Source organism: Tamandua tetradactyla, chromosome 4, assembly GCF_023851605.1.
Source record: "Tamandua tetradactyla isolate mTamTet1 chromosome 4, mTamTet1.pri, whole genome shotgun sequence".
Lineage (NCBI taxonomy): Eukaryota > Metazoa > Chordata > Mammalia > Pilosa > Myrmecophagidae > Tamandua > Tamandua tetradactyla.
The window spans coordinates 71,029,351-71,047,712 of NC_135330.1; the positions used below are offsets into that span (position 1 = coordinate 71,029,351).

The window sequence follows — 18,362 nt, forward strand, 5'->3', positions numbered from 1 at the left end:
TCATCTACAAAGGCAGTATCTGCTGTATGACTTTATACACACATTTCTTTGAAAATCGAGAAATTCATGTGGAGATCAAAGTTAATATGTAAAGTTAAAGATTTCAGCTATAATGCAGTTTAAAACGTAAATTTTATGGATTAAAAGACAGCTTTTTTCAACTTTGCTTTTCAAATCAATTGAAGATTTTTTGTGTGCCTAAAAGAACAATAATATAGTTATATTAGCAGCTGTGTTACTTAAATAAAGCTTATCTATTCTTTTCCCTGAAATCAAAATTGTTTCCCATTAAAAATAAACTTAAAAAGCAGACCTTCCCAAAGCTTCTTCCAAATAGATGAGGGCTGCTTGCAGCTGATTTTGACTGACTGCTTCAAGAGACAGGCCCAGACGAGAGAACTCAGTGACGAATGGTGGCAGCAGTAGCTTGCTGGAGTGGCCTAACAAGCAGATAGTTGCCACAGTTTGAAATTCTGCTGAAAACACCTTGCTGCTGCCCAAGATCATTCACTGGTCAACATTTTCAGATCTAGTCAATACTAAATTGGGAATCCTTGGAAGGATGTATCATTAAAGGGAAGGTTATAGCCTATTTACAACATTTCAAGCCATGACAAGAATTTGTTCCAGGATAAGTTAGCTTAGCTTAAGATGAAGAATATTTAGAGGAATATGGAAAAGAGGCAGGGAATATGTTTGAAACTGTTAGCAGGAAGAAAAGTTAGAAGGGAGATAAATGAGATGAATTTGTCTTCAAACTCTTTACAATGAAACATGACAGTGGACCATAACATATTCCTATGGTATAGCATTCATTACCTGAGCAAGATAGTGTGCAGCAAGAATGAAACAAGCAAATAGCAACTGGCAAATTATCAATAAAAATTTCAGGGTTATTTGTTTTCATATTTTCGTCATGCATATATCTACTTAAACTGTAGGAAAATAATTTACTTACAAATTGCTGTTAAATAAATAAAAGCGTGGAGACAGCTGCTGTTCCATAAAACATGGTACTGATATTGCAAGCCATGAGATTTGTGTGATTCTGTATGTTGGGCACTAAAACTGGTGGTAGCAAAAAGCCAACTGCCGCTCCAAGCTGTAAAATAAACAGTTCTGCTAAGAAGAGCAATTATCATAAAAGAAAAAAATATTAACAAATAATTGAACAAAAAGGGACAGCTAAAGTGCGTAAAGGTGCTTTGTGCTAGCACTATGTGCTAATATCTTTGTTACTATTGTACAGTAAAAGACAAATTACTGATAAATCTTCTTCCTACTAAACATTTACTGTGCTCCACTATCAGAATGACACTGCATAAAGATGTGTAAGATATAGCCCTTGACTTTTAGATATTTACAATCAAAAAGGGAATAATCATATGCAAAACAAGAATGGGAAATGACAACTTACACAATGGGAGAAAATACAAACAAATAACTGATAATGTTCTACTATCCAGAATGTGTAAAGAATTCTTACAATCCAACAACAAAAAGGCGAACAACCCATGGCAAAAAAAAAAAAAATGGCAAAGGACTTGAGACATTTCTCCAAAGAGGATACATAAATGGCAACAAGTATATGAAGAGATGCTCAACATCATTACTCATTAGGAAAATGCAAATCAAAACCACAGTGGTATACTGTTTACACTCATTATAGGATGGCTATAGTTAAACAGACACATATATACACACACAAGAGAAAACAACAAATGTTGAGGATGGAGAGAAATCAGAACCCTCACACATTGCTGGTAGAAAATTAAGATGGTATAGCCACTGTGGAAAATAGTTTGGCAGTTCTTCAAAAACTTAGAAACACAGAATCACCATATGGCTCAGCAATTCCACTCCTAAGCATATACCCCCCAAAACTGGAAATAGGTATTCAAATGCATTCTTGCATTCTTTTTTTTTTTTTACATTTTTTTATTAATTAAAAAAAATTAACTAACACAACATTTAGAAATCATTCCATTCTACATATGCAATCAGTAATTCTTAATATCATCACATAGATGTATGATCATCATTTCTTAGTACATATGCATCGATTTAGAAAAAGAAATAGCAAGACAACAGAAAAAGAAATAAAATGATAATATAGAGAAAAAATAAAAATAAAAAATACAAAAATATATAAGAAAAAAATAAAAACAAACTATAGCTCAGATGCAGCTTCATTCAGTGTTTTAACATAATTACATTACAATTAGGTAGTATTGTGCTGTCCATTTTTTTTTTTTTAGAAATCGTACCATTCTACATATGCAATCAGTAATTCTTAACATCATCACATAGATGCATGATCATCGTTTCTTAGTACATTTGCATCGGTTTAGAAAAACTAGCAATACAACCGAAAAAGATATACAATGTTAATATAGAGAAAAAAAATAAAAGTAATAATAGTAAGAACAAAACAAAACAAAACAAAACAAAACAAAAACCTATAGCTCGGATGCAGCTTCATTCAGTGTTTTAACATGATTACTTTACAATTAGGTATTATTGTGCTGTCCATTTTTGAGTTTTTGTATCTAGTCCTATTGCAAAGTCTGTATCCCATCCGCTCCAATTACCCATTATGTTACCCTGTTTCTAACTCCTGCTGAATCTGTTACCAATGACATATTCCAAGTTTATTCTCGAGTGTCGATTCACATCATTGGGACCATACAGTATTTGTCTTTTAGTTTTTGGCTAGACTCACTCAGCATAATGTTCTCTAGGTCCATCCATGTTATTACATGCTTCATAAGTTTATCCTGCGTTAAAGCTGCATAATATTCCATTGTATGTATATACCACAGTTTGTTTAGCCACTCGTCTGTTGATGGACATTTTGGCTGTTTCCATCTCTTTGCAATTGTAAATAACGCTGCTATAAACATTGGTGTGCAAATGTCCGTTTGCGTTTTTGCCCTTAATTCCTTTGAGTAGATTCCCAGCAATGGTATTGCTGGGTCATACGGTAATTCTATATTCAGCTTTTTGAGGAACTGCCAAACTGCCTTCCACAGTGGTTGCACCATTTGACATTCCCACCAACAGTGGATAAGTGTGCCTCTTTCACCGCATCCTCTCCAGCACTTGTCATTTTCTGTTTTGTTGATAATGGCCATTCTGGTGGGTGTGAGATGATATCTCATTGTGGTTTTGATTTGCATTTCTCTAATGGCCAGGGACATTGAGCATCTCTTCATGTGCCTTTTGGCCATTTGTATTTCCTCCTCTGAGAGCTGTCTATTCAAGTCTTTTTCCCATTTTGTAATTGGGTTGGCTGTCTTTTTGTTGTTGAGTTGAACAATCTCATTATAAATTCTGGATACTAGACCTTTATCTGATATGTCGTTTCCAAATATTGATTCCCATTGTGTAGGCCATCTTTCTACTTTCTTGATGAAGTTCTTTGATGCACAAAAGTGTTTAATTTTGAGGAGTTCCCATTTATTTATTTCCTTCTTCAGTGCTCTTGCTTTAGGTTTAAGGTCCATAAAACTGCCTCCAATTGTAAGATTCATAAGATATCTCCCTACATTTTCCTCTAACTGTTTTATGGTCTTAGACCTAATGTTTAGATCTTTGATCGATTTTGAGTTAACTTTTGTGTAGGGTGTGAGATATGGGTCTTCTTTCATTCTTTTGCATATGGATATCCAGTTCTCTAGGCACCATTTATTGAAGAGACTGTTCTGTCCCAGGTGAGTTGGCTTGACTGCCTTATCAAAGATCAAATGTCCATAGATGAGAGGGTCTATATCTGAGCACTCTATTCGATTCCATTGGTCGATATATCTATCTTTATGCCAATACCATGCTGTTTTGACCTCTGTGGCTTCATAATATGCCTTAAAGTCAGGCAGTGCAAGACCTCCAGCTTCGTTTTTTTTCCTCAAGATGTTTTTAGCAATTCGGGGCACCCTGCCCTTCCAGATAAATTTGCTTATTGGTTTTTCTATTTCTGAAAAATAAGTTGTTGGGATTTTGATTGGTATTGCATTGAATCTGTAAATCAATTTAGGTAGGATTGACATCTTAACTATATTTAGTCTTCCAATCCATGAACACTGTATGCCCTTCCATCTATTTAGGTCTTCTGTGATTTCTTTTAACAATTTTTTGTAGTTTTCTTTGCATAGGTTTTTTGTCTCTTTAGTTAAATTTATTCCTAGGTATTTTATTCTTTTAGTTGCAATTGTAAATGGGATTCGTTTCTTGATTTCCCCCTCTGCTTGTTCATTGCAAGTGTATAGAAATGCTACAGATTTTTGAATGTTGATCTTCTAACCTGCTACTTTGCTGTACTCATTTATTAGCTCTAGTAGTTTTGTTGTGGATTTTTCCAGGTTTTCGACGTATAGTATCATATCGTCTGCAAACAGTGATAGTTTTACTTCTTCCTTTCCAATTTTGATGCCTTGTATTTCTTTTTCTTGTCTAATTGCTCTGGCTAGAACCTCCAACACAATGTTGAATAATAGTGGTGATAGTGGACATCCTTGTCTTGTTCCTGATCTTAGGGGGAAAGTTTTCAGTTTTTCCCCATTGAGGATGATATTAGCTGTGGGTTTTTCATATATTCCCTCTATCATTTTAAGGAAGTTCCCTTGTATTCCTATCCTTTGAAGTGTTTTCAACAGGAAAGGATGTTGAATCTTGTCAAATGCCTTCTCTGCATCAATTGAGATGATCATGTGATTTTTCTGCTTTGATTTGTTGATATGGTGTATTACATTAATTGATTTTCTTATGTTGAACCATCCTTGCATACCTGGGATGAATCCTACTTGGTCATGATGTATAATTCTTTTAATGTGCTGTTGGATATGATTTGCTAGAATTTTATTGAGAATTTTTGCATCTATATTCATTAGAGAGATTGGCCTGTAATTTTCTTTTTTTGTAATATCTTTGCCTGGTTTTGGTATGAGGGTGATGTTGGCTTCATAGAATGAATTAGGTAGTTTTCCCTCCGCTTTGATTTTTTTGAAGAGTTTGAGGAGAGTTGGTACTAATTCTTTCTGGAATGTTTGATAGAATTCACATGTGAAGCCGTCTGGTCCTGGACTTTTCTTTTTAGGAAGCTTTTGAATGACTGATTCAATTTATTTACTTGTGATTCGTTTGTTGAGGTCATCTATGTCTTCTTGAGTCAAAGTTGGTTGTTCATGTCTTTCCAGGAACCCGTCCATTTCCTCTAAATTGTTGTATTTATTAGCGTAAAGTTGTTCATAGTATCCTGTTATTACCTCCTTTATTTCTGTGAGGCCAGTAGTTATGTCTCCTCTTCCATTTCTGATCTTATTTATTTGCATCCTCTCTCTTCTTCTTTTTGTCAATCTTGTTAAGGGCCCATCAATCTTATTGATTTTCTCATAGAACCAACTTCTGGCCTCATTAATTTTCTCTATTGTTTTCAAGTTTTCAATTTCATTTATTTCTGCTCTAATCTTTGTTATTTCTTTCCTTTTACTTGCTTTGGGATTAGTTTGCTGTTCTTTCTCCAGTTCTTCCAAGTGGACAGTTAATTCCTGCATTTTTGCCTTTTCTTCTTTTCTGATATAGGCATTTAGGGCAATAAATTTCCTCTTAGCACTGCCTTTGCTGCGTCCCATAAGTTTTGATATGTTGTGTTTTCATTTTCATTCGCCTCGAGGTATTTGCTAATTTCTCTAGCAATTTCTTCTTTGACCCACTCGTTGTTTAGGAGTGTGTTGTTGAGACACCACGTATTTGTGAATTTTCTGGCACTCCGCCTAGTATTGATTTCCAACTTCATTCCTTTATGATCCGAGAAAGTGTTGTGTATGATTTCAATCTTTTTAAATTTGTTAAGACTTGCTTTGTGACCCAGCATATGGTCTATCTTTGAGAATGATCCATGAGCACTTGAGAAAAAGGTGTATCCTGCTGTTGTGGGATGTAATGTCCTATAAATGTCTGTTAAGTCTAGCTCATTTATAGTAATATTCAGATTCTCTATTTCTTTATTGATCCTCTGTCTAGATGTTCTGTCCATTGATGAGAGTGGTGAATTGAAGTCTCCAACTATTATGGTATATGAGTCTACTTCCCTTTTCAGTGTTTGCAGTGTATTCCTCACGTATTTTGGGGGCATTCTGGTTCAGTGTGTAAATATTTATGATTGTTATGTCTTCTTGTTTAATTGTTCCTTTTATTAGTATATAGTGTCCTTCTTTGTCTCTTTCAACTGTTTTACATTTGAAGTCTAATTTGTTGGATATTAGTATAGCCACTCCTGCTCTTTTCTGGTTGTTATTTGCATGAAATATCTTTTCCCAACCTTTCACTTTCAACCTATGTTTATCTTTGGGTCTAAGATGTGTTTCCTGTAGACAGCATATAGAAGGATCCTGTTTTTTAATCCATTCTGCCATTCTGTCTTTTGATTGGGGAATTCAGTCCATTGACATTCAGTGTTATTACTGTTTGGATAATATTTTCCTCTAACATTTTGCCTTTTGTATTATATATATCATATCTGATTTTCCTTCTTTCTACACTCTTCTCCATACCTCTCTCTTCTGTCTTTTTGTATCTGACTCTAGTGCTCCCTTTAGTATTTCTTGCAGAGCTGGTCTCTTGGTCACAAATTCTCTCAGTGACTTTTTGTCTGAGAATGTTTTAATTTCTCCCTCATTTCTGAAGGATAATTTTGCTGGATATAGGAGTCTTGGTTGGCAGTTTTTCTGTTTTAGTAATTTAAATATATCGTCCCACTGTCTTCTAGCTTCCATGGTTTCTGCTGAGAAATCTACACATAGTCTTATTGGGTTTCCCTTGTATGTGATGGATTGTTTTTCTCTTGCTGCTTTCAAGATCCTCTCTTTCTCTTTGACCTCTGACATTCTAACTAGTAAGTGTCTTGGAGAACGCCTATTTGGGTCTAATCTCTTTGGGGTGCGCTGCACTTCTTGGATCTGTAATTTTAGGTCTTTCATAAGAGTTGGGAAATTTTCAGTGATAATTTCTTCCATTAGTTTTTCTCCTCCTTTTCCCTTCTCTTCTCCTTCTGAGACACCCACAACACGTATATTTGTGCGGTTCATATTGTCCTTGAGTTCCCTGATACCCTGTTCAAATTTTTCCATTCTTCTCCCGATAGTTTCTGTTTCTTTTTAGAATTCAGATGTTCCATCCTCCAAATCACTAATTCTATCTTCTGTCTCTTTAAATCTATCATTGTAGGTATCCATTGTTTTTTCCATCTTTTCTACTTTATCCTTAACTTCCATAAGTTCTGTGATTTGTTTTTTCAGTTTTTCTATTTCTTCTTTATGTTTAGCCCATGTCCTCTTCATGTCCTCCCTCAATTTATCGATTTCCTTTTTGAGGAGGTTTTCCATTTCTGTTCATATATTCAGCATTAGTTGTCTCAGCTCTTGTATCTCATTTGAACTATTGGTTTGTTCCTTTGACTGGGCCATATTCTCAATCTTCTGAGTGTGGACCGTTATCTTCTGCTGCTGGCGTCTGGGCATTTAGTCAGATTTCCCTGGGTGTTGGACCCAACAAGGTTGTAAGATTTTTCTGTGAAATCTCTGGGTTCTGTTTTTCTTATCCTGCTCAGTAGGTGGCGCTCGTGGCACACGTTTGTCTCACGTGTTTGGATTGGATCCCCCCGGTCACCAATCTCTGTGGCCTGGGGATTTCCGATCCAATTCTCTCCGGTGGTTCAGGGGGCCACGTGTGGTGTGGGCGTCAGCCGCCGCGGCTTGAGGGGACCCTGTGGCTGGTCGCCGGCCACAGCTGGCCCGGGGAATTCACCACCGGACCAGGAAGTCGCTCGCAGGGGAGGGGCGTTGGTCACCAGCCGCCGTGGCCTGGGGAATTCCCCACCGGACCAGGAAGCCGCCCACGAGTGAGGGCCACCGCGGCTTGGATAGCCCTCTGATCCGAGACTCGTAGCCGCGGACTCGAAGACGAGACTCGAAGCCGCCCGCAAAAGAGGGGCGCCGGCCGCCTTGGCTTGGGAAACTTGCCTCTCCGAGCCTCCCAGCCGGCCTGAGAAGAAGGGAGGGAGTAGCTCCGGCCACCGCAGCTGCTGCTGCTCAGGAAATCGCGCACCGCTCGGGGATCTCACCGCAGCCGAGTCTCGCAGTCAGACTAGCCAGTCCAGACTGGGGTACGCTGTGTGTCCATTCCCTGCCGTAGCCCTGGGAGCTGTTCTGCACTGTTTCAGTTCACCTAGTAGTTGCTTTGGAGGAGGAGGAACTAAGATACATGTACCTTACTAAGCCACCATCTTGGCCCCCCCCGGGAGTTCTCCAGTTGGAGCTATTTCAATCAGTGGTTGCTAAAAAATGTTCACAGCAACAGTTTTGTTGAGGAAAGAAGAAAGGAGATGCTTAGTGTTATCATTCTCTTCTGAAGATCCACTCTATTCACCATTCCTTGATCATTCATCCAAATCCAGGTGAATCTGCTCCCCAGGCTTCAAATCTTTCCATATATTCTGTTTTAGTTTGCAATCTCCCAGAATGCAATATACCAGAACTGGAATGGCTTAACTCAAGGAAAGTCGAGGTGTTATTTGTGACTGGTATTGGCTGGTCCCTTGCTCCTGGGCTCTGTTGCTTTCAGCCTCTGTTCCTGTAAGCATTCCCCATTTTGCTTCCCCAGGGTGGACTTTCATCTCTCAGATTCCCTTGGCTCTCTCCTGGTTCTGTTTTGCTTAACATCTCATGGCAACATCTGCTGGGCTCCAAATATCTCAAAACATCTGCAGCACTGCTCTCCAAGTATTGGCATTTGTGTTAGCTCTGCTCTGAAGTTTTTATCAGCTCTGTAGTTTCCATTCTTGCATTCTTGATTACTAATATTCATAGCAGCACTATTCACAACAGCCAAAAGACAGCTATGACCCGAACGTCCACAGACAGAAAAATGAATAAAAATGTGGTATATACACACACACACACAAACACACACACACACACACACACACTGAAATATTATTCAGCCATAAAAAGGAATGAAGTATCGATACATGCTACAATGTGGATGAACCTCTAAAATATTATGCTAAGTGAAAGAAGCTAGACACTATTGATTTATTAATATGTAGAATAGGTAAATCTATAGAGACAGAAAGCAGAGTAATGGTTGCCAGGAACTGTGGGGAGGAGAGATTGGGAAGTGACTGCTTAATGGATACTGGGTCTTCATTGGGGGTCATGAAATGTTTTGGAGCTAAGGAAGAGGTGATGGTTGCACAACACTGTGAATGTACTAAATTCCACTGAACCGTAAGAAGTGGCTAATTTCACATTATTTGAATTTTACCACACACAAAAAAATTAGGCTGAATATGGTCACTGCAACAAGATAAGTAAAATCGAAGTATTGGGAGGTTCAATGGAGAGACATATCAGATTCTTTTGAGAGTAGAAGCAAGGAGGAAGGGCCCAAGAATGATTTAAAGAAGGATAAGTAGAGACAGTCATCTTTACTAAATATTCCATTTGCTCCCTTACAAAAAGCTGGACAGAAACAAACTTACCAAAGAGTAGGGGTACGATCAATTCTGTGATGAGGAGTGGGGAGACCATAAAATTTATCATCAATAAAATACATTGTTTGGAGTAAAAGGGGCTCCATTAATAATTATGCTGGACAAGAGGTACATACCTGGACTATGGTCACCCTAGCTGGGACACATGTTCACCCTAGGTAAAGGAGTACTCTGGAGGAACATCTTGCACAGATTTGGGGTTCAGGAAAATTTTATGGAGGAGCAAAGATCTGAAGAAATTGGAATTAGCCAAGTGAAGCAGAAGTGTTCCAAGCCAAGGGCACATTATGTACAAAGGCCAGGAAGCAGAGAGTCTGACCTTGCAACAAACAGTATATAGTATATAGTACAGCTCAGAGAAGAGAAATAGCATGGGGAATGGGAGCTGCAGAGAGAGTTGAAGCTGAAGACTTGACAGGATACAAATCCAGAGGGTCTCACAGGTCACATGAGAGCTTGAATTTTATCCCAGGACCACTGCAGGGACAAGGGAGTAACCTTGAACAGACATGCATCATCAGGAAGACACAGAGGATAAATGTGGAGAATGGAAGGAAGAAAGCAAAGTTCACAGGTAGGTAGACTGGTTAGCAAGCTCTACATGAGAGCTGAAGACCAAGCCTAGCTAGGCAGTAGAAATGAAGAGAAATGAGACAGGAGGTAAGGTAAACTTTGAATGGTGGGTTCCTATGAGATATAAAAGTGGAGATATCTAGATGGCCAGTATTTATGCGTTTGAAACTCATTCATTTTTCAACAATTTTTTTTATGGGGAGCCTACAGTGTACCTAGCACTATTATAAATGCTGGGGATACAGTTCTGTACATTCAGACCACATGGCTATTTTCATAAAACTTACAATCTAATGGTGGAGAACGGAGAAAAGTAAGAAATAACAATAAACACAAAAACATAAAACATATGACAATAAGCATACCAGATATGATAAGCACTATATGGAGAATTAAAGTAGAAAGATATAACAAGAGAGTGCTTAGGCAATTCTAAATGGGATCATGAGGAAATATGGTTGAATGATATTTAAAATGAATTTAAGCTGACCTGAGGTACAATATGGATGTAGTCATGTGATCCCAGCCAGAGAACATTCTAGAAATTGAAAAAATCTCCCAGAATCCAAAAACTGCCTTTTGCAAATATGCCAGTGGCAAAAATAAAACCTACACAAGTCTCATTCACTTGGCGTTGTCAAGTTTTCTATAATGTTAGGCATCTAAGGGCCAACAGTTATGTATTTTATAGGTAATTTCCAAAGTAGGATTACAAGGCGCTTACTATAAACTGGTTTTCAAAGCGCTGTCCTCAGAAAGAAGTTTAAAACCGTTTTTAATCCAAGTCGGCCACAGACCTTACGACTACTCATTTCCTCTACCTCATTTGTTCACCAAATCCTCCTGAGCGTCCATCCGTATTCCTACCTCACACCGCCTAGGGCGTTTTCTTAAGGACCAGATTTTCACTAACAACCGCAGTCCTTACCTGATTGCCCAGCACGGCGGTGGCGCAGGCTGTGGACACCTCCTTGGGTCCAAACCAAACTGAGGCCATGCAGGAGGGTAACCCGAGGATGAACACCTGGGCCATGGAGCACAGGCACTGGCCCAGCATGGTGACCCAGAAGAGATACTGCTGCACGCTGCTGCACCTGATCCAGGCACCCACGCAGTTGAGGCCGGAGCCCAGCAAGGCGGTGACCCGCAGGCCCTTGGTGTCCAGGAGCCAGGTGGCCGGGAAGATGAGGGGCACGTAGGCCAGCATGTACACCACGGACAGCCAGTCCATGTGCAAGGAGGAGACTCCGTAGAAACCCTCAAAGACGTTGCTGATGATGCTGTACTGGATCCACTGAAAGGCGTTCACCAGCGAGTACAGGCTGAAGATCAGGAGCACCAAAAAGCGCCGCGTGGAGAGTGCCGTCCGGGGCCCTGGGGGGCGCTCGATCCTAGGGGTCTCCTCCCCAGGGTCTGTGAGCAGCAGGCAGGCCCGGGTCTCCTCCTCCGGGGCCAGTGGCATCTGCGACTCACCCACGGCTCCCAAGGCAGCCCCGGAGCTGTCCCGGGATACCCCATTCAGAGCCAGGCAGCCGGCTTTGGGCCCATCCTGCGGCTGTGAGCTCACGCCCACGATAGGCGCGTCCCCCGGTACCCGCAGGTATCCGTTCGCGTGCGGGAGCCCGGGCGCCGCCGCCGCCTCCTCCTCATCGTCCGGCCACGCCACGTCCCTGGGCCTCCGGGGCCACTTTGCGTCCCAATCCTCCTCCCCAGCCCTGCACCTCCGGAACGCCGTATGCCCCACCCCTTACCCTTTCCAGCGCCTCCTTCCCAGTCCCGCTGAGACTGCAGTACGCCGCAAACGACAGTCCTCCGCTGGACGCAGCCGGCAAACCCTTCCTCCTCACTCCCCGCACTCTCACCAGGCTCCACCCAGAGCAAGGGACCCACTCGGCGGCTCGCCGGCCAATCAGCGAGCTACCCCGACTGGCGCGCAGCCAATCTGGAGAGCTTTCGTGGGGGACTGGCGGGAGTACGGTCCTCCCTTGGCCCTGGAGGAGCGCTTTCTTCTGCCTGAGGATGGGGTGGGTCCAGCCTTCCACGCGTGGACAGCTGCTGGGCAACGCGGGAACGAGGCAGGGGAGAACGGGAGGGCAAACAAAGAGGCAGACTTCACCGTCACTACTAAGAGGTGCTCCCAGAGGACCCCAAAGTCTTAGACGCAGGCGAAAGGTGAACTTGGCCTCTCGTGCCGAGAGCAGCGGTCAGGCAAGGTCGACCCTTCCTTTAACACAGCCAGAACCGTATCTCATAGGTCCGTACTGCCTCGGCAGAGAAAATAACACCAGAAAGCCTTCCAATCCAGATAAAGAAAGGGGTTTCGTCAGAAATGTGCCCCTGTGAAGTTGGAATTCCCCTACCCCCGCTCTGCTGCCTTGAGTGAGATCAGGTCTCTGCATTCTCTGTTCCTCAAATACGTCTAGTTAATGTTTACTGGACACGCATGTACAGGGGCTTAGTAGGTTCCAGGTACCAAATTAGCTCTGAACGTTATGTGCCAGAAACTGTCGTGGGTCCTAGGAAGCACACGTGGCTCCTGGCAGGTCTTCCTGGACACAGTTTAAAGCTATCCCCACTGCTTGTTGGGAAGCAATTTAGAAAGAGACCCAAATATCCATTATTAAAGTGAGACTAGAACTAGGAGTTGTTGATAGGCATTCTCACTATGGATTTAATCTTTTTTTGAAACGTTTTAGTGAAATGAATTTATTTAAAAAGATCATAAAGTTTAACATTGAGAAAGATAAAAAAAAGGCCTACAGGATTTTAAATTGGCAAATACAAAAATGATTGGCTGTAAACAGTATAAAAATATATTTTCCAGTCCCCAAGAAGAACATAATTTAAGAATAGCAATTACAAAACTTTTGTATAGCAAGGGCATTTCTCTTATAATTCTTAAGAACCATTCCAAACATTGTAAGAAATATAACAAACCAAATTTACTAGCGCTATTAAGAAGTAATTATTTTAAATTTGTTTGCCCTTTTCGGTTAACCATGGTTTTTTAGTCCCAACTTTTGTTTGAACTTTTTATTTACCATAATGGTCCAAATGTATTGAATTTATTGAGTTTGCCCTTTTCTGTGCCCAACAGTGGATTTTAGTCTCATGTTTTTTTAAAAAAACTTTATTCTCCATAATAGTTTTTTCGCTCCTAATTCCTTCCACAATGCAAATAGTTAAAGGGAGACTAACCAGTCATTCCATAACAAAGAATGTGAAAGAAGGTTCTAGAGTGACCAAAACCACTAGTGAACGTAATATCTTTCTAAAAAGACAAGAATTAAGTAGACAGTTAAAAGACCCAATGCTGTGCCAACAGAACAAATGGAGGGCAAACATCAGAACAAGCTGAGATTAAGCTCAATGCCAACATGCTATTCATACGTGTGAAGTCAACTGAGTATATGTCCATCCAACTTAACTAAGCCCAGTGCATGGGGTGGGGACCCTGAGGTAGCCCAGATGGTTTGCTGTGAATTCCAGCTAGATCTAGATGATATTTAAAATGATAATGGTACCCTTTGATGCAAAATTTCAGAACTTGCTCATCGCAAACTAGTTATCTTTGAACCAGTCTTTCTTTTTGGACCCAATATCCAAACTATTTCTGCTTTCTTAGATGACATGACCAGTAAACACCATATCCATGATGGGTAGCATCACCATTAACACTAGCATCCAAATTCTAATACAAATCGATAGGGTCCTGAGTCAGTAAGACAGAGCAGAAGCTCTATCTGGCATATTGACCAGTTTCTGAGAACCACGTTAGGAACATTCCTGTAGGTGAAACCCATCTACAACATCCAAATGGCAGTTGAGAAACTACAGAAATGATGGGATCATTAAATTGTACAGTTGGAAATGTGATTCCATTATTTCAGATAGATATCCTTGCCTGGAGTCTTCCACCAAAGTACTAAAGGACCTGATGCATGGACTCATCACTTACTAGTGAGCAAAAATCTAGAAGGACAAGAAAGTTTGTGGGCCACTTGATCAGGAAGATGTGATCCCAAGTACCCTATTTGTTTGGCTCAATGACCGCCTGCTAGCAATAAGAAATTTTTCCAAATTATCAGAACTTGTTATGAAATCTCTCGAGAGTGGTTTGACTACTGTTTTATACTGTTAACAATATTAATCTGGACAGGATTTCATGATATTCATTTCCTTAAAAAGGTTTCCTCCAAAGAGAAAATAGCAATGCCTATGTAAGAGGCAGGACCCAAAAGATACTGCTGCACACACTGTGCAATTTAAAGGGCCCAAGCAGGTGCATGTGGGTCAGTAGTAGAATGCTCACCTTCCATGCAGGAGACCCGGATTCAATTCCTGGACCATGCACTGCTAACCCCCCCAACCCTGAAAAAAAGGGCCCAAGAATCTGGCCCACTGACAACATGAAAGAGGGAGAGCCAGAGGTTCACCTCTGCCAGATGCACTTTATGGATTGTTGTGATAAGGAGACGGAAAAGGAAGCATGGGCATCTTGAATAGATTTTTTAAAAGGCCTCAATGACTGATTTTTAATTTTTTAATACTTTTATTGACAAATCTTCACTCACATACAGTCCATACATGGCATACAATCAGTAGTTCACAATGTCATCAAATAGTCATGTATTCATCACCATGATCATTTTTAGAACACTTGCATCACTCCAGAAAAAACTCATACATACCCCTTACCCCTCCTCCTCATTGATCACTAGTATTTCCATCTACCCAATTTATTTTACCCCATATCACCGCCATTATTTACTTATTTTTTATCCATATTTTTTTTTTACTCATCTGTCCAAATCCTGGATAAAAGGAGCATCAGATACAAGCTTTTCACAATCACAGGGTCACACTGTGAAAGTTACATGTTTATACAATCTTATTCAAGAATCAAGGCTATTGGGACACACTTGATCAGTTTCAAGTACTCCCTTCCAGTACACAATAAACTAAAAAGGGATATCTATATATGTGTAAGAATAACCTCCAGAATAACCTCTCAACTCTGTTTGAAATCTCTCAGCCACTGACACTTTATTTTGAATGACTGACTTCTTAGCTGGGGTGTTAAAAACACGACTGGGTCCAAAGAAAACACCAAAGAGAACCTAGTGGCGCTGTACTAGTTTAAGTAGAAATAATCAGATCCAACAGACAACAGGGGAATGGACCATTTTCTAAATCAGAGTGTGAATTCATCTCTTCAGATACTTGATAAGTGGCTGAGGTCTGTTTTTATAATTACTTTCACTGTATTGGACAAAAGATTTATCTTTCTTATCTTTGGTCCTTAGGCCTGATATCAGTTTGTTCAATATTACTATGTGTTGTATTTTATAACAATTTTTAAAGAAATTGATATCATCAACAGTGATAGTGTGGTATAAATATGGGGTTAATTATGTTGTTTTTACACACAAAATGCCAACATCTCCCATATGTTTTATTTTAAGCTATACAAAGTTCTTAGAAAAAGTTAGTAATAATTATCCTAAAAGGTTGCAAAGTAATTTTAAGGGTGAGTGAGATACAATAAACCTGGGTATTATATTTTAAGGGAAAAAAAGCCTAGAACAACATTTTAAATATTGATCTCTTAAGTATACATTAAATTTCAGTGAACAGAACATAATGTGGTCTATTTAGTTTCTTTTACTAATGAAGAAACTCATAAGTAAGCAAGTTAATTTAAAGATGAAAACTGGAAAAAACTCTTAAGCCTCACTATGGGTAGTCTTAGCCTCCCCACTACAGAAATAAGCTTCCTAAGTGCAAGCCTCAAAATCAAGGGCTTGGCCTATTTTATTGGAAGTCACGTGGGGTTTCCCAGATGAGGAAGTTTAATAGATCCTTTTTTTTTTATCTTCAGACCTCCAATGAACTCTACCAATACTATTTTTTTTTTTGGTCTATCAATATGTTTTAATTATCAGCCCACCATGGTCTGAGATGTATCCTGGTGTTATATTAAGCTATACAGAATTACAAGGCCTCATTTCCGTTCTGGACTCCAGAATTTAGGTTATTTAAATGAGCTACCCAGACAGGTTGATTGAGATTGTGTTTTACAGAAAATTTAGGTTCTACATAATAAACCTCTCTGCCTTTGGTCTCATACAGTAGGTGAAGGTCTAGAGTACATACGTTATCACCTTTAACCCTGTATTCTGATTTACTTTAGTCCCAGCCAGACTTTTGAAAATTGTTTTTAACTCTAAGTGAAGACTCATCTCTTTTTTAGTTACTTTATTACTGTATATAGCTATGCTAACTTTCAAGGCTGCAGCATTCCATTTCTTGGTTTTTAGGTGTCACAAAATTACTCACAGTTCCAGGGAAATACCAGCTGATACACATATAGCTCAGTGTCTCAGAATCTAGAAATACACTTAAAACTTCAGAATAAGTATGGCTGCTATAAGGGTTTACAATCTAGGCTCCAATTTCTTATAAGTATATTCTGGAAGAGACCTTAGCATATTTATTCTTTTCTTTCTGGTTATTTTGCACAATACATTGTCCCCAAGGTTTATTCAGTTGGTTGCATGCCTCTCAATGTCCTTCCTTTTTGTTACCACACCATATTACATTATCTAAATGTATCCACACTATATTCCATCATATGAATGTATCCCAGGTCACAATTCTGCTTCTCAGTCATTGTACCCTTCAGCTCCCTCCGTCTACTGGGCATCATGGACAAGTCCAAAATAAACAAACCATGTCTTACAATATTCTCACTTGATTGTACAATCAGCAGCACTCTCAGTTTTAGACAGCTTTCATTGACCCATACCAACAAAGTACTGACAAACACAGTGTCACCAAATATTAAATCAAAACTACCCCTTATCAGGTGGGTCGTTGTGGCTCAGCAGGCAGAGTTCTCGCCTGCCATGCCAGAGACCTGGCTTTGATTCATGATGCCTGCCCATGCAAAAAAAAAAAAAGTAAAACTACCCCTTATCACTTGTCCAGCTCCCCCAATTAGTTGCCCTTAGTAGGGCTATGGTACTGCTGATGTCTCCCTGTTAACTATTGGCCATAGTTTTAGTTTTCCCCCATAGTCCTCTACTATTGAATCTTTGTCCACTATCAAACCTTGAAATAGTTCATGTGAGAACTTTTTAAAATTGTAGATGTAATCAGTGGGATACATGGCACTATACATCCCCTTTCAATCATATTCACCTTCAATATGGCAATGTTATGTATAACCCCACTCATCAGTTACCATCACTTCTATCCGTTCCCTTGCATTTAGGTTAAACCTCATTGGGTGGCCTTTCCCCTATCTCTAGCTTCTGTGCACATCTAGGCTATGTACAGTTTCTGTCACATACGGGTCTTTGTCTTCTTTTATAATTCAACTGTTTAAACATTTGAGAATCATTTTGAGCTTGGTTTGTACAAAAACAGGTCTTGGTCTGTACAAACCTCTTGGCCACAGTTTGGGCAACTGTTAGACTGAAACACAATTTCATTATCTTCCTTGTAGGCAATGTTGATTACCAAGATTTTTACTCCAGAGGGCCTTTCTAGTCAGTTGCACATACATTTTATTTGTTTAAACTGAAACCAAGTTCTCCCTCATGATGAATTTTTCAACCCATTATCACTATTTTCAGAATATTTTTACTTTTTCAGGGGCAGAAATTTCCAGTTTTTTACACTGTTTGTCTATTTTAAGCCTGTTTGAAATATTATCAGTGAGCGCTGTAACATACATACATGTATATATACACACACAAACACACATATATTTTAGCTAGCTGATTAGAAATAGAATCAATATAAATTAAGGTAAAATAACATTTAGACTGACTGATAAAAAGTTGAATCTTAGAGTTACAAAATCAGAAGGATTATTTTTGGATATTAAATTACATGGCTGATCTTTTTTTTAATTTTCAGCATGTAATTCCATTTTGTACTTTTTAAAAATTTAATCTTATGAAGTTATATTCATACACATACAATCCATCCAAAGAATACAATCAATGATTTGCAATATCATCACATTGTTGGGTATTCATCACCATGATCATTTTTAGAACATTTGCATCACTCCAGGAAAGAAATTAGAAAATCCCAAACATCCCATATCCCTTACCCAATTTTAAGACTTACAGTAGAGGTAGGTTAACTAAGACAGTGCATATTGACAGAGGTAGATATGTATATATCAGAGGAACAGAATAAAGCATCCAGAAGTAGAGCCATGCAAACA

At 39.5% G+C, this 18,362-nt stretch overlaps 1 protein-coding gene across 1 annotated transcript; it reads right to left on the reverse strand.

The window, feature by feature from the left end:
• Positions 1 to 319: 319 nt before the first annotated feature.
• On the reverse strand, positions 320 to 14,439 carry LOC143680289 (choline/ethanolamine transporter FLVCR1-like). The gene is made up of 5 exons (XM_077156806.1): positions 14,433 to 14,439; positions 11,872 to 12,254; positions 11,049 to 11,807; positions 959 to 1,102; positions 320 to 440 (listed from the first exon to the last, which is right to left on the reverse strand). The coding sequence occupies exons 1-4, from the start codon at positions 14,437 to 14,439 to the stop codon at positions 968 to 970; spliced, it is 1,284 nt and encodes a 427-aa protein (XP_077012921.1). The 3' UTR covers positions 320 to 440; positions 959 to 967.
• Between the last annotated feature and the right edge of the window lie 3,923 nt (positions 14,440 to 18,362).

What these genes read in the sequence shown, in the direction of transcription:
- LOC143680289 (XM_077156806.1), bottom strand. An exon ending in GGAAGGAGGCGCTGGAAAGG is followed by an intron (nt 11,808 to 11,871) that starts GTAAGGGGTGGG and finishes TGGGACGCAAAG; the next exon opens with TGGCCCCGGAGGCCCAGGGA. An exon ending in CCGCCGTGCTGGGCAATCAG is followed by an intron (nt 1,103 to 11,048) that starts GTAAGGACTGCG and finishes TTTATTTTACAG; the next exon opens with CTTGGAGCGGCAGTTGGCTT.